The 17,606-nt window shown below is 35.0% G+C and overlaps 1 protein-coding gene across 3 annotated transcripts in view; it reads right to left on the reverse strand.

The window, feature by feature from the left end:
- LOC111060381 (histone-lysine N-methyltransferase EHMT2) overlaps positions 1-17,606 on the reverse strand; it is a 69,689-nt gene that overhangs the window by 14,040 nt on the left and 38,043 nt on the right. For 2 of the 3 annotated variants that reach the window (XM_039433232.1, XM_039433230.1), the window contains exons 9-14: positions 17,028-17,257; positions 16,013-16,185; positions 11,226-11,384; positions 8,733-8,939; positions 6,684-6,828; positions 2,654-2,771 (exon numbers count right to left, since the gene is read on the reverse strand). In XM_039433232.1, the coding sequence (XP_039289166.1) occupies positions 2,654-2,771; positions 6,684-6,828; positions 8,733-8,939; positions 11,226-11,384; positions 16,013-16,185; positions 17,028-17,257 (1,032 nt within the window). Of the gene's footprint in view, positions 1-2,653; positions 2,772-6,683; positions 6,829-8,732; positions 8,940-11,225; positions 11,385-16,008; positions 16,186-17,027; positions 17,258-17,606 lie in introns of all 3 variants that reach the window. The other variant, XM_039433231.1, reaches the window with a different exon arrangement.

Consider the following 17,606-nt stretch of genomic DNA (forward strand, 5'->3'; position numbering starts at 1 on the left):
AATGGTTTCTTGAGTGCAGCAGAGGAACTTTGCGCACGTATTTCACATTAAATTTTTCCTACAGTTACCATTGAATATGAGAAGTGGTTGATTATGGGTAAAATGATGGCTGAAATCCATCAAATGTTTGTCTGTATAATTTTGTTATTAATAACAACTTTAATTTATTTTAAACTTGATAATCCGATTGAAGATTAATAATCGATCATTTTTTCAAATTAAAAATTAAATTAATCCAAATAATTTGAAAATTTGAATAATTTTGAGTAAATCTTAATTTCTAAATATTTTTTCAACCAATCAATTTAAGAATGTAAAAATATTTGAAATAATGAATAATTAATAATATTCAAAATGTATAATTTAATTAGTTCTCATTTTTATTTATTTGAAAATCAGAAAAAATATAGATAGAACAAATTCAATGTCAACTATGTCAACTGCTGATTGGGATGGCTGCAAGATAATACGCAAAGTATTAAGAGTACGCAAAGTAATACTTTGCGCACTAGAGCGGAAAGGTGATTCTTTGCGTTCTGTAATCAGTGCAGGAATGGTCACTTTTCAAGGTAACTGTAGGAAAATATATTAACATCACAATCCATAAATTCTGTTAAATTGTAAAATAGGTTTTGTCTTAGCCATTTGTCAATAACAAATTTGAATTTATTTACCGGTAGCATTCTTATCTCAAGAGGAAGTTCATTAAATATCACACATCTCTGACCTCAAATAAACGATACGATTCAAGATTTTCTTGAAATATAGTAAGCTACACAATTTATCAAATTCATTCATCCGACAGTTGAATTCCAAATAAAATAAATGTGAGAACTGAGAATGTGTTTTTTATCATTCATTTTAAAGTGAAACATATGATTACACACTAGTGTTATAGTGAGAATGTGTAAGCGAGTTGTGAGCATGGTGTTGTGTCTGCAATAAATTTACATTATAAGGACTGTAAACTATCAACCCGTCTGACGGCTTCGGCCAAGCCTAAAAAACTTTTTTACTTTGTCGAAAGAGAACATATTATGTTATTTTGAATTCATTTTTCAAACGAGGTGTTTTTGTGAATGAGTTTTCATTTTCTATTTTTTGTATTATCTGAATTATGTTAATAAAGTTCTATTCTATTCTAAGATTACACAAAATATAGAACCAGTTTGTACCTATACTCTAAACAAAGTAAGTTTGGGCTTCATTCTCCAGGTAAGTTCAAAATAAAAGTTTGGACTAGAGCTTCCAGAAGACCAAACATCGGCGTTGCCAGATTGTGCAAAACTTGAGACTTTCTAATGCAAGCACATGTGACTGTAATATGTTCACTGTGACAACGCTGCATCGGCCAACGTAAGCAGTGTTGTCACATTGAATAAAATATTTGGTATCAGGCTTCGATCAGGCTTTTATACAGTCATAGTTTCACACAATCTGGCAACGCCGATATTCGGGCAGCTGGAAGCTCAAGTCTCAAATCATTTCATTTACACTGTATAACCATAGAGAATCGATAGCATAAGTAGATATCCCATGGTAGAGGGTGTTTATGTCGCAGCTTTTACTGTTATCTCAAGCCGATTACTGTCGATTATTGTAGATTTTTACTGTTTTGGCCGGGTGAGAGTGTTTGAACGGCACAATATGAGAGACCACAAGCGTCACACAGCTTCACGGGAAAGAGAACTACGTGGACTATCGGCTTGAGAAAACAGTATAAGTTGCGTCATAAACGCCCTATACCATGGGATATCTGCTTATGCTATTTTTTCTCTATGGTATAACTGAGAAAGTCAGTTGATATCAAAATTTTTGTTTCTCTCCCAATCAGTGTTTTAATTTTGTGTAAGTGTGAATGAAATAAATAAGAATAAACCAAATCAAATTTTATTCTCTTAAAGAAACAGTTTACGAAATAATGTACAATACATCACATAACCCACAAAAAACAATATTAATACTTCTTCTTTTTCATACCCTTTTGCCGTTAAGCGTCGGGTTCCTTCAACCTTTCTCTAAACTTTATACGATCATGTGCCATTCTCTTTACTTCATTCATTGTCTTTCCTCTTCCAGCAGCTATACTCTCTACATACTGATTCCATTCAAGTCGTGGTCGTCCACTGCCTCGTTTTCCTTCCGGTCTTGCCTCCATAACCAGCCTTGACTTTCGTTCATCACTCATCTGAGCTACATGGCCATACCATCCAAGGGGTTTTCGCTGAACAGTGGTAATCAGTTCCTTCTGTTTTAATGTTTCTCTGATCACACTATTTCTCACTCTCTCTTTTGGTTTTTCCAACCACCCTCCTTAGGTATCTCATTTCTGAGGAGGTCATTCTACTCTTGTGCTTATTATATTATAATAATGAATATTATTATTGTGATTTTCTATCACAATATTAATACAATGATAGATATTTCAAAAAATGAATATTTCACTTGAAATCACGAGAAAAATCTATCCAAACACAAGACGAGTGTTAGTCAGGTAGATTTCATGACAAACCAAACAACAAGAAAAACTACTGCAACTTTCTATTCCCTAGAATTACTTGAAATAATTTTGTAAACCTTGGAATTCACAAGATTATCATTTGATTTACTCCAACAGAGTTGATGAAAATATACAGCTCTCGTTCATATTTACCTGCGAAATTGAATTCAGGAAGCAGTTTGCCATCATTGTCATACCAACAGCGCATGCTAATTTTACCACACAGGCAGCAGCCAGTTGTACAAGCGGTGTTTTCTTTGCACTTACAAGACTGAAACGGAAATAACAAGCATTCTATTCATAATTTTCACCAAAATTTTAATAGGAGAATGAATGTTGGATACGATAATGCTAGGTTGATAGACAACAAATAAAAATACTTCAATCAAAACAAAGATGGGTACATAAGTATCAAGAGCTAATGATGATCATAGTAGACCAAAATCAATTCTGCATTATATATTGACTTTTAAAATTTGGGAATTCATTCATTTTTTTGCCATAGGAAGTTTGTTCATTTATTGTACAAAACTACAATCATAATATAATTATGACATTGAAGGAAAAACTAGGCTGAGCCTGTACTAATTCTCTCCAAAAATTTTGATAGAAAGTTAATGTTGTTCAAAGATTGAGGTTATGATATCACACACTGCTTCTTCACTTGATTTTTGGTCCAGGAATGATTTAAAAATTTTGAATTTTGAAGGTTGACATAATACTTTAAATAAATAACAGAATGTATCACCAATGAATAAAAAACTTAAGAAATATTACACTTATTTGAAAAATTTGAATACAAAATCACAAACCTACCCACTATTAGTAAGTTACCTCTAATTCAATTACAGTAGTTATATTCAAAGAATTCGTTTGAGTGATTACACTCTCTATGAATGAATCAGAGTTCTATGATGATAATGAGATAAATAGTGAATCATTTAGATTGTAGAAGGGACATGGATTGTTTCGAGACACGATTGAGAAAGAAGATACAAAAAACTTGTAAGACAAGATCATTGAGACAAGGAACAAGATAGTGTTCATGGGCTTATTCAACTTCCAACGGTACAACACCAATCTCTATATATAAAAATGAATGTCTGTTTTTGTGTTTGTTAGTTTGTGTGTTTGTTAGTTTGTTTGTTTCCTATAGACTACTATAACTTCCTATAGACTATAAACTACTTGACAGAACGGCATGAAACTTTGGGAATATGTTGTGTGAATATTGGGGATGGTTTCTGACCAGAAATTTTAATAGGGGGACTAATAATAATTATTCATTAATACATTTTACAGTCCTATGTTTTTGATATTTTAGGCCGAGTGGCTACTTATAATTTAGCATCTAAAGTTACCAGCTGTATAATAAACACGTCACCCTGTGATCAATTGTGTACTGGTATTAAAACGGTGGTTTGGAGTTGAAGTTAGTGTACCGTAGTTGATTGGTACCAGCTGTAGATAATCGATCCTTTTAAGACCTATACAAATAATTATCACTCCCCTATCATTGAGAAACTGGAAAATAATTATTCATCTCATGAAAGAGAGTTGTTCATATTGCAATCATTAATTACTGAAGAATGACAGACTAAATTGTTTTTTTTTAATTTAGCTTAGCTTATTATATTCATCCTGAAATTGAAGATGGAAAGAATATGGAATTCTAGGTAATTCATCGTACATCGCATATTTCCTGGACCATCTATTGACAATCAACAACTATGAAAACATTAAATTCATCTTTGAAACACTGATTTAACCTACCGGTATCTATTTTTTAATTCAATACTTTACTGATAGATATCACTACCAATTGATCGAGAATATGTTGCAATGTCGGAATAATGAATGCTGCATGACTAAGCACATAGGAAGTCCGTATTGAGATGTAAATGAAAATATTGATTGTCAGATAAATTTCATGATTCACCAAATAAAGAAGTCAAGTGTGACATGAGATACATTGACATTTTGGCGATACGAAGTTAGCCGGGTAAGCTAGTTTTATTTATTTATTTATTTATTTATTCGTGGACAGAATAACAAATCATATAAATATGATTAGGAAGGAACAACAGGCTTGGCCCAAATCTATTCCATTTCCAAATTTTGATAGATTAATAAAATGTCCAAAAAATAGAACATAATTGTAACGGAACAACGTAAAAGATCGTGTTTATGTTCCTCCCTTAGCACTTGATATTGAGGAGCTAAAAACCAGGATAACTGATGTAGTAGCTACAGACCGAGAAGACAACTTGCTAACAGTCTGGAATGAATCTGGCTACCTTCTAGATGTCGTCCGAGCCTCAAAAGTCTAGATGTCATCCGAGCCTCAAAAGGAGGGCAAATAGAACAATTATAATACATAATCATAAACTTGATACTTCTATGAGTAATTTGATGCAGAATTTATTTGTGTGCACCATTTTAAAAAATAAATATAACTTCAAAATTGGGTCATTCTTTTTGAAACACCCGGTAATTAGAACACACTCTTTTCTTTTTACATTGATAGTGTTATGTTGTAATATACCATTATTTATTTGGTCCAAGGATCTAGAATGTTATTTGATTGATGTGTGAATTTTTTCTCTTTTATTGATTTGCTTGTAGATTTTATTTTTTGTTCTAAATGCTACTTTATATCCAGATTTTCGAAACATACTTCCTATTCTGTTGGATTTGTTGTTTATGTATGTTATGATGTCATATTATGTGTTATGAACTTTTCCTACAGTTACGTTGAAAAGTGGCCATTGCTGCACTGATTACAGAACGCAAAGAATCACTTTTCCGCTCTAGTGCGGGAAAAATTTTTCTGCACTCCAGATTTGCAACATGGCAACGCAAAATACTTAGTAGGTTATATGGAGCAACAGTGCAGCAAAATCAAAATGAAGTTGGTAACAGTGACTGCTGTGGCTGCTATAGTGAGCAGAGGTGCAACCAAGCACAACGCGCTAATTATTATTCATTATATATTATAACCAACGACAACGAGGACTTTAGGATTTTAGGATTAAGGTTTTATCAATAATAAAATACACAGAAAAATATTTGATGGATTTCAGGCAATTTTACCCATAATTACCCACTTTTCATATTCAATGGTAACTGTAGGAAAAACTTAATGTGAAATACGTGCGCAAAGCTCTCAGCTGCACTCAAGAAACCATTCCGCCCTCGCCTACGGCTCGGGCGTAAACGTTTCTTTCGGTGCAGCAAACTGTCACTTTGCGCACTAGTTGCACAAATAACTATTTCAGTTTTGTCCTTCTCTTGTTTTTGATTTTTGATTTTTTGGAGTAGCTTGTCGATTAGGTTGTGTTTTTATCCGTTCTGTTGTGCTAGATATTTTATGGTATTGAGTTCTGCTTTGTAGTGTTCAGGTGAGAGGGGGATGGTTTGAAGTCTGTGTAGCATAGATAGGAAAGCTGAGTGTTTGTGTTGAACAGGATGATTTGAGGAGTTGTGAATAAGAGTATCTGTCATAGTTGGCTTCCTGAATATGTTGAAGGTGTGTTGTTGGTTGTGTTTTGTAATACTTAAATCTAGGAAATTGAGGGTGTTTTCATGTTCATATTCAGCTGTAAATTGGAGTTTTTTATCGATTTTGTTAATTTTTGTTCTGAGCTGTTCACATTGTCTTTTATTGCCATTGTATAAGAGGATGATGTCATCAACATATCTGAACCAATATATTATTTTTTTGCTGTGAGTGTTGTTTTTCAAGATTTGGTTCTGTTCTATGAGTTGGAGGTATATTTCAGCAAAGATACTTGATATTGGAGAGCCCATTGGGCTCGCTTTTCGTTTTTTCTAAAAGCAAAAAGTGACAAGATAGTGTTCAGCCTATTTATTCGCTACCTTCTAGATGTCGTCCGAGCCTCAAAAGTCTAGATGTCATCCGAGCCACAAAAGGAGGGCAAATAGAACACTTATAATACATAATCATAAACTTGATACTTCTATGAGTAATTTGATGTAGAATTTATTTGTGTGCACCATTTTTCAAAATAAATATAACTGCTCAAAATTGGATCATTCTTTTTGAAACACCCGGTAATTAGAATTCACTCTTTTCTTTTTACATTGATAGTGTTATGTTGCAGTATACCATTATTTATTTGGTCCAAGAATCTAGAATGTTATTTGATTGATGTAAATGTACCTGTAACGAGGTGATGGTTCTGTCCACAGTGATGTTAGACGTGAAGCAGTTCTCAGTTACATAAACAAAGTCTTGAGGTTCGCCTTCATCATCGTAAGCATTGATGCATTGTACAGGACTTGTTTCATGGCCTCTTGTGATGTCACTGAAACAGAATTACTCTACTTGAAACCTTCAACATCTATTTTGAAACTATCTTAACATGTACAGTTTATCATGCCCTCATAACGTCGCATATTCGGTATGCAATATTGGTATGGGGAGGGGAGGCTCCAGTCTCCAAAATTTGGATAGAGTTTTTAGGATGCAAAAGAGAGCTGTGAGAGCAATAAAAGGTCTTAAGCCATTACAGCCCCGCAGAGAGTATTTCAAAGACTCCTAACTGTGCCTGCACTGTACATTTTCGAAGTGATTATATAGGCCTACATAAGAGTAAAAAAGTTTATAAGATACTGTGACATACATAATTATAACACAAGAAATAAGAATTTTTCTGCAAAATACCACAGGACAGCTCAGTATGAGAAAAAGCCTTCTTAAATGTGTATCAAATTTATGAGTAAACTGCCGTCTGCTTTGAGAGAAAACGAGAATAAGGATATCTTCAAAAAGTTATTGAAAAAATATCTAGCAAACGGGGTTTACTACAGTATTCAAGAATTTATGGATGGAGAATGAGGCTTTTGGGAGGGTTAAATTGTAATGTACATTGTGGAATATGATGAATATATGTTTATTTGTATTCTTTTATTTTTTGGACAAATAGTCCTTCTTGACGATTTCCTATACTCTTTTAAGAGTCTCCAGGAAGAAGATTTAATCAAATCAAACCTCAATTAACAACCATTCAGTATATTTGAGTACGAGTTTGAGGAAAGAAATATCTAGTCTTTCAAGAGGAGAGCTTCAAACGTGTTAGATACAAGTAAAAACGCTTTAAACAGAAATTAGATGAGCATTCTATTTGCATTTAATAAACGTAGAATAAATTACGTGGATGGTCAGTAATAGATTATTCGGTATAGAATAGTATTCCATAGTATTACAATCTACTATTCGGTATAGACAAGATAGATTACATCGTAGAATAGACATACTATTACTCATAATAGATTAGATCAAAGTAAAGATTAGACATAATATCAAACCTCATTAAACCCACTCCATTCCTAATTAAAACAAAGGAGATTTTATTCTCCTCTCAATATTCCAATTATTATGGTGTTCATTTTCTCATGTTTTGTTTGACTAAGCTTGTATTATTGAATATTCATTTATTTCAAGTCCTTACTTGGTTAGAATCTTTGTAGGTCTCATCATTCCACCTCATTGAACCCACTCCATTTATTAATAATATGAGACTTGCTGCAATACAGAGTGAGTTATCCCTGAAACCAAAATTTCCTCTCCTCTCTCAGATGATGAGAAAACCAAATTTTCAAATGCTTATAACTCGGGAATGGGAGCGAATTTCGCCAATGTGATGACATAATAGTATTTACGTATTATACAAACTATCTATCATTCCTGAGAGTTTGAGCTTTTTTATATTTCAACATTTTTTACAAAAATTACAGAAAATTTACAGAAAAATGAAAATCTCTCAGAATTGCTTGATATTTAGGCTATGGATATATCTTGGCCGCTAAAAAACCACCTCATTAATGAAAAAGGAGATCTCATCTTGATAATCCCAATAGTATCGTGTTAATTCTCTTGTTGTTTTGTTTATCTGAGACTTTTTTTAATAACGTAATCATTTATTTTGCATCCTTACTTGGTTAGAATCTTAGTAGGCCTTCTCGCCTCATACACAAATGTTCATCATGCATGTCCTGTCGTTAGTAGCCATCCTTAATCTCCTCTTAATATTTTGATCATTATCTATTTTTTTATTTATTATTCGTGGATATAATATTACAAATCATATATACATATGATTGGGTAGGAACAACAGGATAATTAATCATGGTAATTTCTACATTATGGATTTTATTTTCATTTTTTTGCTTTGTTTTGATCAACTAAACATTTATTCATAGTCCTTACTTGGTGAGAATCTTAGTAGGCCTTCTGGCCTTGGACGAATGAGGCCGCAACTCGAGATTCAACTTGATTGCCTTGTAGGCGGGACTCTCAACGTCTAGGCAGCACTCCAGGGGCGTCAGGCCGGCTCTGTTGTGCATGTCCACCTTGGCGCCCCGCGCCAGCAGCAGAACAACACAGCTGAATGCGTTTTGTCGGGCCGCTATGTGCCTGCAAACATACCAACAAGTTGGTTGAATTGAATGACTGCCTTTATTTTGACCTAGGAGGGTGAAGTTAGGACGCAGTCGGCCCTCTCTTACACTTAACCCTCCAATACAATCCTAATCATAATTTAACAACCATACTCAGAAAAAGAAAAATTGGACAAAACAATATTTTATATGAAAAAATAGTAAAAATAATAATTATAGATGGATTAGTTGAATAAACTTAAAATTTATTTAGAGGCTGTTTGAAGTTCACCAGTAAGTCGAAGATCCCCCGGCCGCGTTACGAGCGCTAAAATAGATGAGTGTAAAATTGAATAGATTCCAATCCATTTGTGGAACAATAAATAGGACTTTGAGAAACAGAGCCAGGAGAGAGACAAAACTCAAATTCTATAAGGTTATGGCTATTCCAACGCTCTTATATGGCTCTGAATCTTGGATACCTAGGAAGAAAGAATGGAGTAGGTTACAGGCTGCCGAAATGAGGTTTTTAAGAGCAGTAAAAGGGTGCACAAGGGAAGATAGGCTTCATAATGTTGATATAAGAAGCGAGCTCAACATAATCTCCATATGGCAGAAGATCGAAGAAAATCGGCAAAACTGGAAAGAGCATGTTGAAAGGATGGAGAGCGACAGGATTCCAAGGGCAGTCATGTTGTATAACCCGGTTGGAAGGAGAAGTGTGGGCAGACCCCGTAAAAGATGGATGTGATGGTGAGTTTGAAGTCGGAACAGGCAAGTTGCCTAATCCTTGTAGGAAGACGACGACGAACTTAAAATAGAGCATTCTTAATATGTAAAATGACAAAGATCTGTTAGGAAATAAATAAGAAGTTTATGAAGAAATGATAAGATCGAAGAACCAAAGAAAAAAGGAACAATATGGATACAACAAACCTTATAAGCAAGATGTGAAAAATAAGGAAATTAATATTAAATTCTTCTAGCATGAAATTAATTTTGACAATTAACAACATTCCACAAGCTGTGTCACAAGAAAGGACTTGTTGAACATGACTGTCTTATGAATTGGGACAGCCAGTAGATGGGAACCATGCCGTGTACCACCCCGACCGATATCACTCAAATATTGGAAATCCTCCGCAATATACTTAGGAGTTCCAGTTTTTAAGGTCTTATGCAGAAAAATAACAGCATGAAGCGCCCTACAATCATGCAGCTTCATGAGATTACGTCTGTCAAAGTATTCAGTCACATGGTCATCACGTCTAAGGTTGAAGATGAAGCGTACACCGTAGTTGCGTTGAAAATAAGTAACTTTCTGCGTGTAATTGACATAGTATGATTCATAAAGTCTAGAAGAATCAGCTGACTGGGACATGTCCAAAGAATGGAGAATAATAGGATGCAGAGGCAGATGCTTGTTGGAAGAATGGAAGGAACGAGGAAAAGAGGTCGCCCGAGAACACGTTGGCTGCAGGATGTGGAAATAGTATATTTCGCACCTAGAGCAGAAAATGAGATTTTTCCAGCTCGAAATCGGTTTTCAATATTGAGAGCTAGAAAAAGATTGAGAGCTGGAAAAACATTTTTGCCCGTGGTGCGAACGATATTTTTCGCCACACTACAGGTATTGCTGACAAAATAAATAAAGAATACTCGTTAAGCTATCGTACCTATCTCTTGATTTTAGTGGTAGAAGATTTGCAGTCAGGATTTCAGATTCTTTTAAAATTTCACTTGGAATACCACAGTCATCTTCAAGCATTTTTGAAAATTCGGAATGCACTAATCAACAATAAATAATTGAATAAAACTGGTTGCGAAGCGAATTAGTTTGATTCGAAACTGGAACTGAAATCATGGCGACTTCAGCTGATGATGAAAGTGGACACTCGCCCGATCAAGCGGATGACTTATTAACTACTTCCATGAGCGGCTGGAAAGAGACAACTTTCTGGCCTAGACCGGAAAAGAAACCCTTTTCTGACGTCGTCTGCAAACAAGGTCTTTCAGATCTACGTAGGGACTGGAAAACAGCTGCTTTATGTGCAGTGTGGCGAAAAAGATCTAGCATGCCTGGGAGTGAGGAACTGGAGGAGACTGGCTAATCAGAGAGATGAATGGAGGCGAATTGTTGAGGAGGCCAAGGTCCACGCAGGGCTGTAGCGCTTCGTAAGTAAGTAGTTGCATTGAAAATGAGTGTTTGTAATAACTTTTTATAAGCGCCAAGTACATTGGACGAGTTCAAATCAAAATTTCAAACAGATTGAACGCTCATAAAAATATCAATAGCGTCAAACAAAGGAACCAATCTACTCACAATGCTGTATCCCCATGCGTATTGGTAGAATTGATTTCAGATCCATAGTTCAACAGGCTTTCAGTGATTTCGACACTGCCGGCCAGTGCAGCCCAATGCAACGCTATGTTTTGTTCGGCATCTCTCACCAGAGGATCGGCCCGTTTCTCCAACAGGAACCTGAAACAAAATAGGTTTATCAGAGATTGACAATGGTGTAACATCTATCTATCTATTATAATAAAATCTGTGGTTGTTGACAATTTCTTAGCCTTCTTATTTAATATGAATAATTACCACAATATCAATTTCTCAACTACACAAAAAGTAAACATAATACTTGAATCAGTTGGTTGAAGTGAGAAAACGACTCAAGAGATAATATTTTCATGGATATTTATATTTTTCAAGATTACAGCCAAAGCAAAGTCTGTTATTAATGAATAAAACACCAATATTTGAATAGATTATTTCATTTTATTCGATCCATAATCACACGAACAATTCAGAACATAGTCCCCAATTCATGAAAACAGTTGTAGGGGTCAAAAATAGAAAACATTCATCATTATTATTGTATCAATCCTATACTATTAAACGAGCAATTTCTGTTTATATGTTTAGATGTTTATATGTTTATATTTCACCGGATCTCAAAAACGGCTCTAACGATTCTCACGAGATTCAGAACATAGTAGGTTTATAATATAAAAATTCGATTGCACTAGGTCTCATCCCTGGGGAAACTCGCTGAAGGTCATCAAAAAGATAATTACTATCCATCTTTGGAAAAACAGCTGATAATAATTATTTCGTCGTCTGTTGATGATGGAAATGAGTGAGCGAGTTCATGTATGTGGGACTGTGTCAAAATTATGACTCAGCTGTTGAACTTTTGTAAAGTTTTTTTTAAGTGCTGGTTGCAAAAAAGCCGGGTTATTTTCAATCCTGATTAATTACAGTAGAACCATCTTTTTGAAATTGTTTTCTCTGATTTGGTTCACGTGAAATTAATTAGGATTAAAATTGGGCTTTTGTGCAACCGGGCATTTGTGAGGGAAATTTTTGCATTCCTCTGGGAATTAATCTCAATTCACTGTGATCAGATAGAACATTTCTGTATGAACTATGAATAGTATTTATAAATTCTTTCGTAATAATTTTTTTATGCTTTTGTACACCAGAGCGAAGTTCGGTCCCCGATATTAATTATTGTATTATAATGTATCATTGGTAAGTATCAATATTGTATCAAGTTTGATACATTGAAAATATAAATGGTTCATGTTATTTTGGAAATAAATAACTTCTGTCTCACAATATGACTTTTTACACAGTGTCCGTTAGAGTTTACTACATCTTAAGGCCGGTTTCCGAGCTCGGGATTTGGTTAAGTTCTAGACTTTAAATAGCTGGAGTCAGAAAATTGGCTTTCCGAAACGGGGCGTAGTCGTAGTCATTGTCATAGTCACGTTTGAATTGAATTTGGAAAAACTAGAATAATTAAATACAAAATAAAATAAAGAGAAAATAGTGAAAAGTTTCAACTATTTTTAATTATTTATAAATAAAAATGTTTAAATGTTTAATTTCGTCAAGGAAAAACTGAGAAAAATAAGAAAATAAAAACTGCGACTACGCCCTAAACCTAGCGCCGCAGTGCAGGATGGTTTCTCACAGCTTGGCGTTGTTGTCATTTGGGTGTCTGGCTTTTCTCTTCATTTTATTTTGTCTTTAATTATTCTAGTTTTTCCAAATTCAATTCAAACGTGACTATGACAATGACTACGACTACGCCCCGTTTCGGAAAGCCAATTTTCTGACTCCAGCTGTTTAAAGACTAGAAATTAGCTAAATCCCGAGCTCGGATACCGACTCTTAGTGTTTTCATTATTCAAAAATATGATTACAAAACGCAAATTATTGTGATATCATTCAACGTTTCAGAGTTGCCAGTGCAACCAGATGTTTAAATTGGAGTGAGAAAACTTGACTAATCCTACTAGTGTTTCAACTTGTGGTAAGATCGTCTTCACCACTCACACTCCGTCTTGTTCTCCAAACAAATCGGACAGTGAATGACCCGCTTGATATAATTTTTATGTAATAGTATATTTCGCACCTAGGGCCGAAAATGAGACTTTTCCGGCTCGAAATCGGTTTTCAAGTCCGAGGCCGTAGGCCAAGGACTAGAAAATATTGAGAGCCGGAAAAAAAATTTTTGCCCATGGTGAGAACGTTATTTTTCACCACACAGAAAAATAAACAATATAAATATGAGAATAATTGTTTATTAGGCACTTCCGAAAGCAAAACAGGAAGGTAATAGCTCTAGTAAATCTGAGGTAATCTGAATATCAGGAAATTGTCCAAGTACTTTTATTTTTTATTCTGATTTGTCTAAATAGCCTAAAAGATTATATTCAATTATGTAAGAGGTTGAGTTTATACTTTTTATTCTTCCAAATGACAATAAGATGATATTATTATGTTTTGATTCTTGAATAATAAACACAAATGATGAAGAGTTTTTTGATCAGCTGTTTTAGCACACTTGAAATTTGACCAATCTGAATGTCAACGTCAACAATGATCATTGTTGTCGTTGACTTCAGAAGTTTAGGTTAGAAGTTCTATCCTACTCTGAAAATCGAATTTTGAATAGTTTATAATATATATCTTATCTGTATTTTATTCATCCAAATAAAATAATAGTATCTTATTGCAGAATACTTATTCAATTATAGAAGCATAAACTGATTCCGTTTCATAAACCATTTTGTAAACACGTTCACATCAAATCAGAATCAGCTGACTTCAAGGTTATTTTACAGCCCTAGGGCCGTAAAACTTTTACCGGCCTGGTCAGAAAACAATCATTTTCGGCCTCCATATGACGCACGAAAACCAGCTCATTACATCCAAGTGGGGTGAAAATAATATTTGAATCAATGTTATTATAATCATCATATAAACCAATATTTATTGGAATGCACAGTACGCGTCCCATAGCTTTGCCTCGGTGACTTTGAAACGGCATATAGGCAAGGTATGGTTTGCGGGGTAATATTTACGGCTTTGCAAAAACATCAGGCTTCAGAGACCCTAGATTCCTAGATGGAGGAAGCTACCTACAGAGTTTCCTTGAAGGAAATTCCCTACACACAGAGATTCTTCATGAATAAGAGAGTTGGAACGTATCACCAACAATGGAAAAAGCATGTTGAACGAATGTCAGCTGAACTCCAAAAAGTTCCTTGTGTATTCTTTCGGATGCAACACGTTGCTTTTGAGAAGATACAAAAGAGCATTGTAATAGAATTAGATACCTTTTCAGAAATGTAGGCTTTAATCAACTAGAACTGAACGTGAATGGTTGAAAAGGAGGAAATAGCAAACTGAATAAATAACGGTTGCTATGGTTGCATCACCACATTCTTCCCCCGTTTGAGATAATTCCAATTCAATAGTTCTGAGGTTTAGGTGCTGAATAACGAAGAAATACTGTGGATTCACGTCCATCTTGATGTTAGTATGGAAGGATACATTTTCAAAAATGTTGGATGTTTCTGAACGGGTAGTATTGTAGTCTAGTGGCCCTCCTCCGATAGGAAAAGCTACAGGACTCGGACCGTAGTGTACCTGACACAATGTGAATGACAATGCTCGGCTTTCATTACTTTCTTATCAATATATAACTCGACACTTTCATTATGAAATGCACCATACGACTCAATTCAACTTAATGCAACTGACTTAAATTCTGAAATTTGTAATGTAGCATAAATGTCTTTTCCTCCACCTACTGTCTAAAGTACTTACTTTACTCCCTGAATCATAATACTCATGTGTCACTTTTTCGCTCTCGGTAGTAAAAAACAGAAAAACTCCCTAGGGAGGAAAAGTGACTCCATTTAAATAACATGGGAAGCATCTCTATTTTAAAACTTATATTGTAATAGGTTAGAAGGTCTAAGCTCAGATGAGAAAGCATAATAGAGGTGTCTGTCATTGAGTCAACTGAATTCAATACCACAACCAGAAATTTGATCAACTCATGAAATATATGTTTGTATGATATTATATTCTTAATATTAGTAGACGATAAAAATTTATACAATTTTAAAAATATTTTATTCTATTCAAAACACCACCCAACAAATATTTTTGATCTGCAATTCAAATCTGAACCGCGTGATCTGGAGTCAGCCATTTTTGCTTTTGGTAGACGACCATCTGATATAATTGTTACAACTTTTGCAATCGGCAGTGCCAATCAGACGACCGGTTTTTAGGTTTCAGATTTTAGGTTTTGTTGTTAGGAAACATTGTCACCAATACGTAAGTTATTAAAATGATATTATTTGCAGTTTCTATAAAAAAATGTAGAAGGAGGAAAAATGCTGTGTACATCACGAGCGAAAAATACGTTTTCTCCCTCGGGAAAATTGTTGCCCTCGGCTTCGCCTCGGGCTTCAAACTTTTTCCCACAGGGAGAAAAAGTCGTACTTTTCACTCTAGATATACAAATAACTATTTCGGTCTCAAAATTTTATAGTTGTTTCAAAGTTTGGAATTTTCAACTACGTATAATTAATTTAATTCAATTTAGAAGTATTTTTTTAATTTAGAAATAATTTTTAAGTGTTTTGAATTGTAAATTGAGTGTGTAATTAGAGAATTTTGAAGTGACACATAACCTAGCTACATTTGGACTGTTGTATAAATTAGAATTGGAACCGTTTTGGGCGGAAGCCTTTGATACTTTTCTGTAAATTGTGTAATTCTGAATGATTAAAAATAAATACCTGACAACATGGGAATGACAGTGCTCAGCAGCCCAGACAAGCGGCGTCCATCTACCGTCGTCGACCGAGTCAATAAAGAATCGCGGCATGTTGGGATTGCTGAGCAAGTAGTGGCATGCCTCAAGGTTGCCAGTCTTAGCAGCCAAATGCAACGAAGTCATGCCTTCACTGCCCTGTTCAACACAAACCACACCAATACAAATCAAAGCTGGTTCCAAGATGATAATTTGATCACAAATCTGATGTCATGAACAAGAAGATAGTCCAGGCAATGAATGCTGAAAAGAGGATAGGTATAGAGGGAAATGTTTGGAAGATGATTTTTGAGCAGCTCTGTTTAGGGTGGGAAGGATGTGAAAATATAAAAATTCCCTATTCCTTCCCCTTGTGATACAGGTAATTTTGCTCAATATATTACTTTAAAATTGTACGCATTACCCTACAACTTTTGCAGCAGTTCAAGCATTGAGTGTGAAATCTTCATTTTTGACAAAGGAATTCGGAGGGATTGTTTGGAATACAATTTTCAACTCAACAACTTTTGAACAACTAAATTACGACATAGCAGTCAGGTATTTATAAATAAAAGCTATTAGCTTCTACTCAAATTTGTGGAGCGCTTTCGGAGTAGAAGATGTGAGCAGAAGCTAATAGCTTTTATTTATAAATACCTGACTGCCATGTCGTAATTTAGTTATTCAAAAGTAATTATTATTAACAAGCAGTTCGTAATAGAAACAAACATTGATGAGTTTTTCATTGATCTTTTTTTTTTGAGTTTACAACTTTGTTGGGACTATAGTTAGGAGGTGAACATATAAAAAATCCCCATCAGGAGGAGAAGAAAAAGACGAAGAAGAAGAAGAAGAAGAAGGTACGCTGTAATCAAGAAGAAGATGAAGAAGAGGAGGAGGAGGAGGAGGAGGAGGAGGAGGAGGAGAAGGAGAAGAAGAAGGAGGATAAAAATTCTTAAATGTGTACGTAATAACCGACTGAGTTGATTCGGCGAGCCTACCTTGAACGAAACACTGGCTCCAGCTTTGACGAGGTAGTTAACAATACGGTTGTGGCCAGCCAGTACAGCAAGCATGAGCGGCGTGTTCTGCTCCTTGTCGAGTATGTCAGGCGAGGCGCCCGCTTGCACCAGCAAGTGCACCACAGCCAGGTGGCCGTTGTGGCAAGCCGCGTGCATTGCCGAGCCTAGCGACCACTCGCGGAACTGGTGGTTTGCGTTCAGACCTGACGCTACAACAAAAAACATTCAATCATTACTGTCAATAAGCTAGTAGTTCTGTGAACTGTAGACCTCGAGCAGTTATAAACCGCAGCCTCCTCTTATACTGTCCATCAGAGTAAATCCTGTCTGTATGTCGTGTCGGCGAGATATCGGTGTGAAAACGGCTAATGGCTGTTCGGGTTGGTGTATCAAAAATGCTAACATCAAAAGCTAATCTCCTTCAAGACATACTGGCAACCCGAGTTCAAAGCAGAGAAATTTCGAGAGACAATACTATGTTATTTTAGTTATTAATTGCATGCGTTATTGCACGCAATCAATAGTTATTTAATAGTGCATAAAAATTGCATTCAATGA

The sequence above is a fragment of the Nilaparvata lugens genome, chromosome 7 (genome assembly GCF_014356525.2).
Source record: "Nilaparvata lugens isolate BPH chromosome 7, ASM1435652v1, whole genome shotgun sequence".
Classification (NCBI taxonomy): Eukaryota; Metazoa; Arthropoda; class Insecta; order Hemiptera; family Delphacidae; genus Nilaparvata; species Nilaparvata lugens.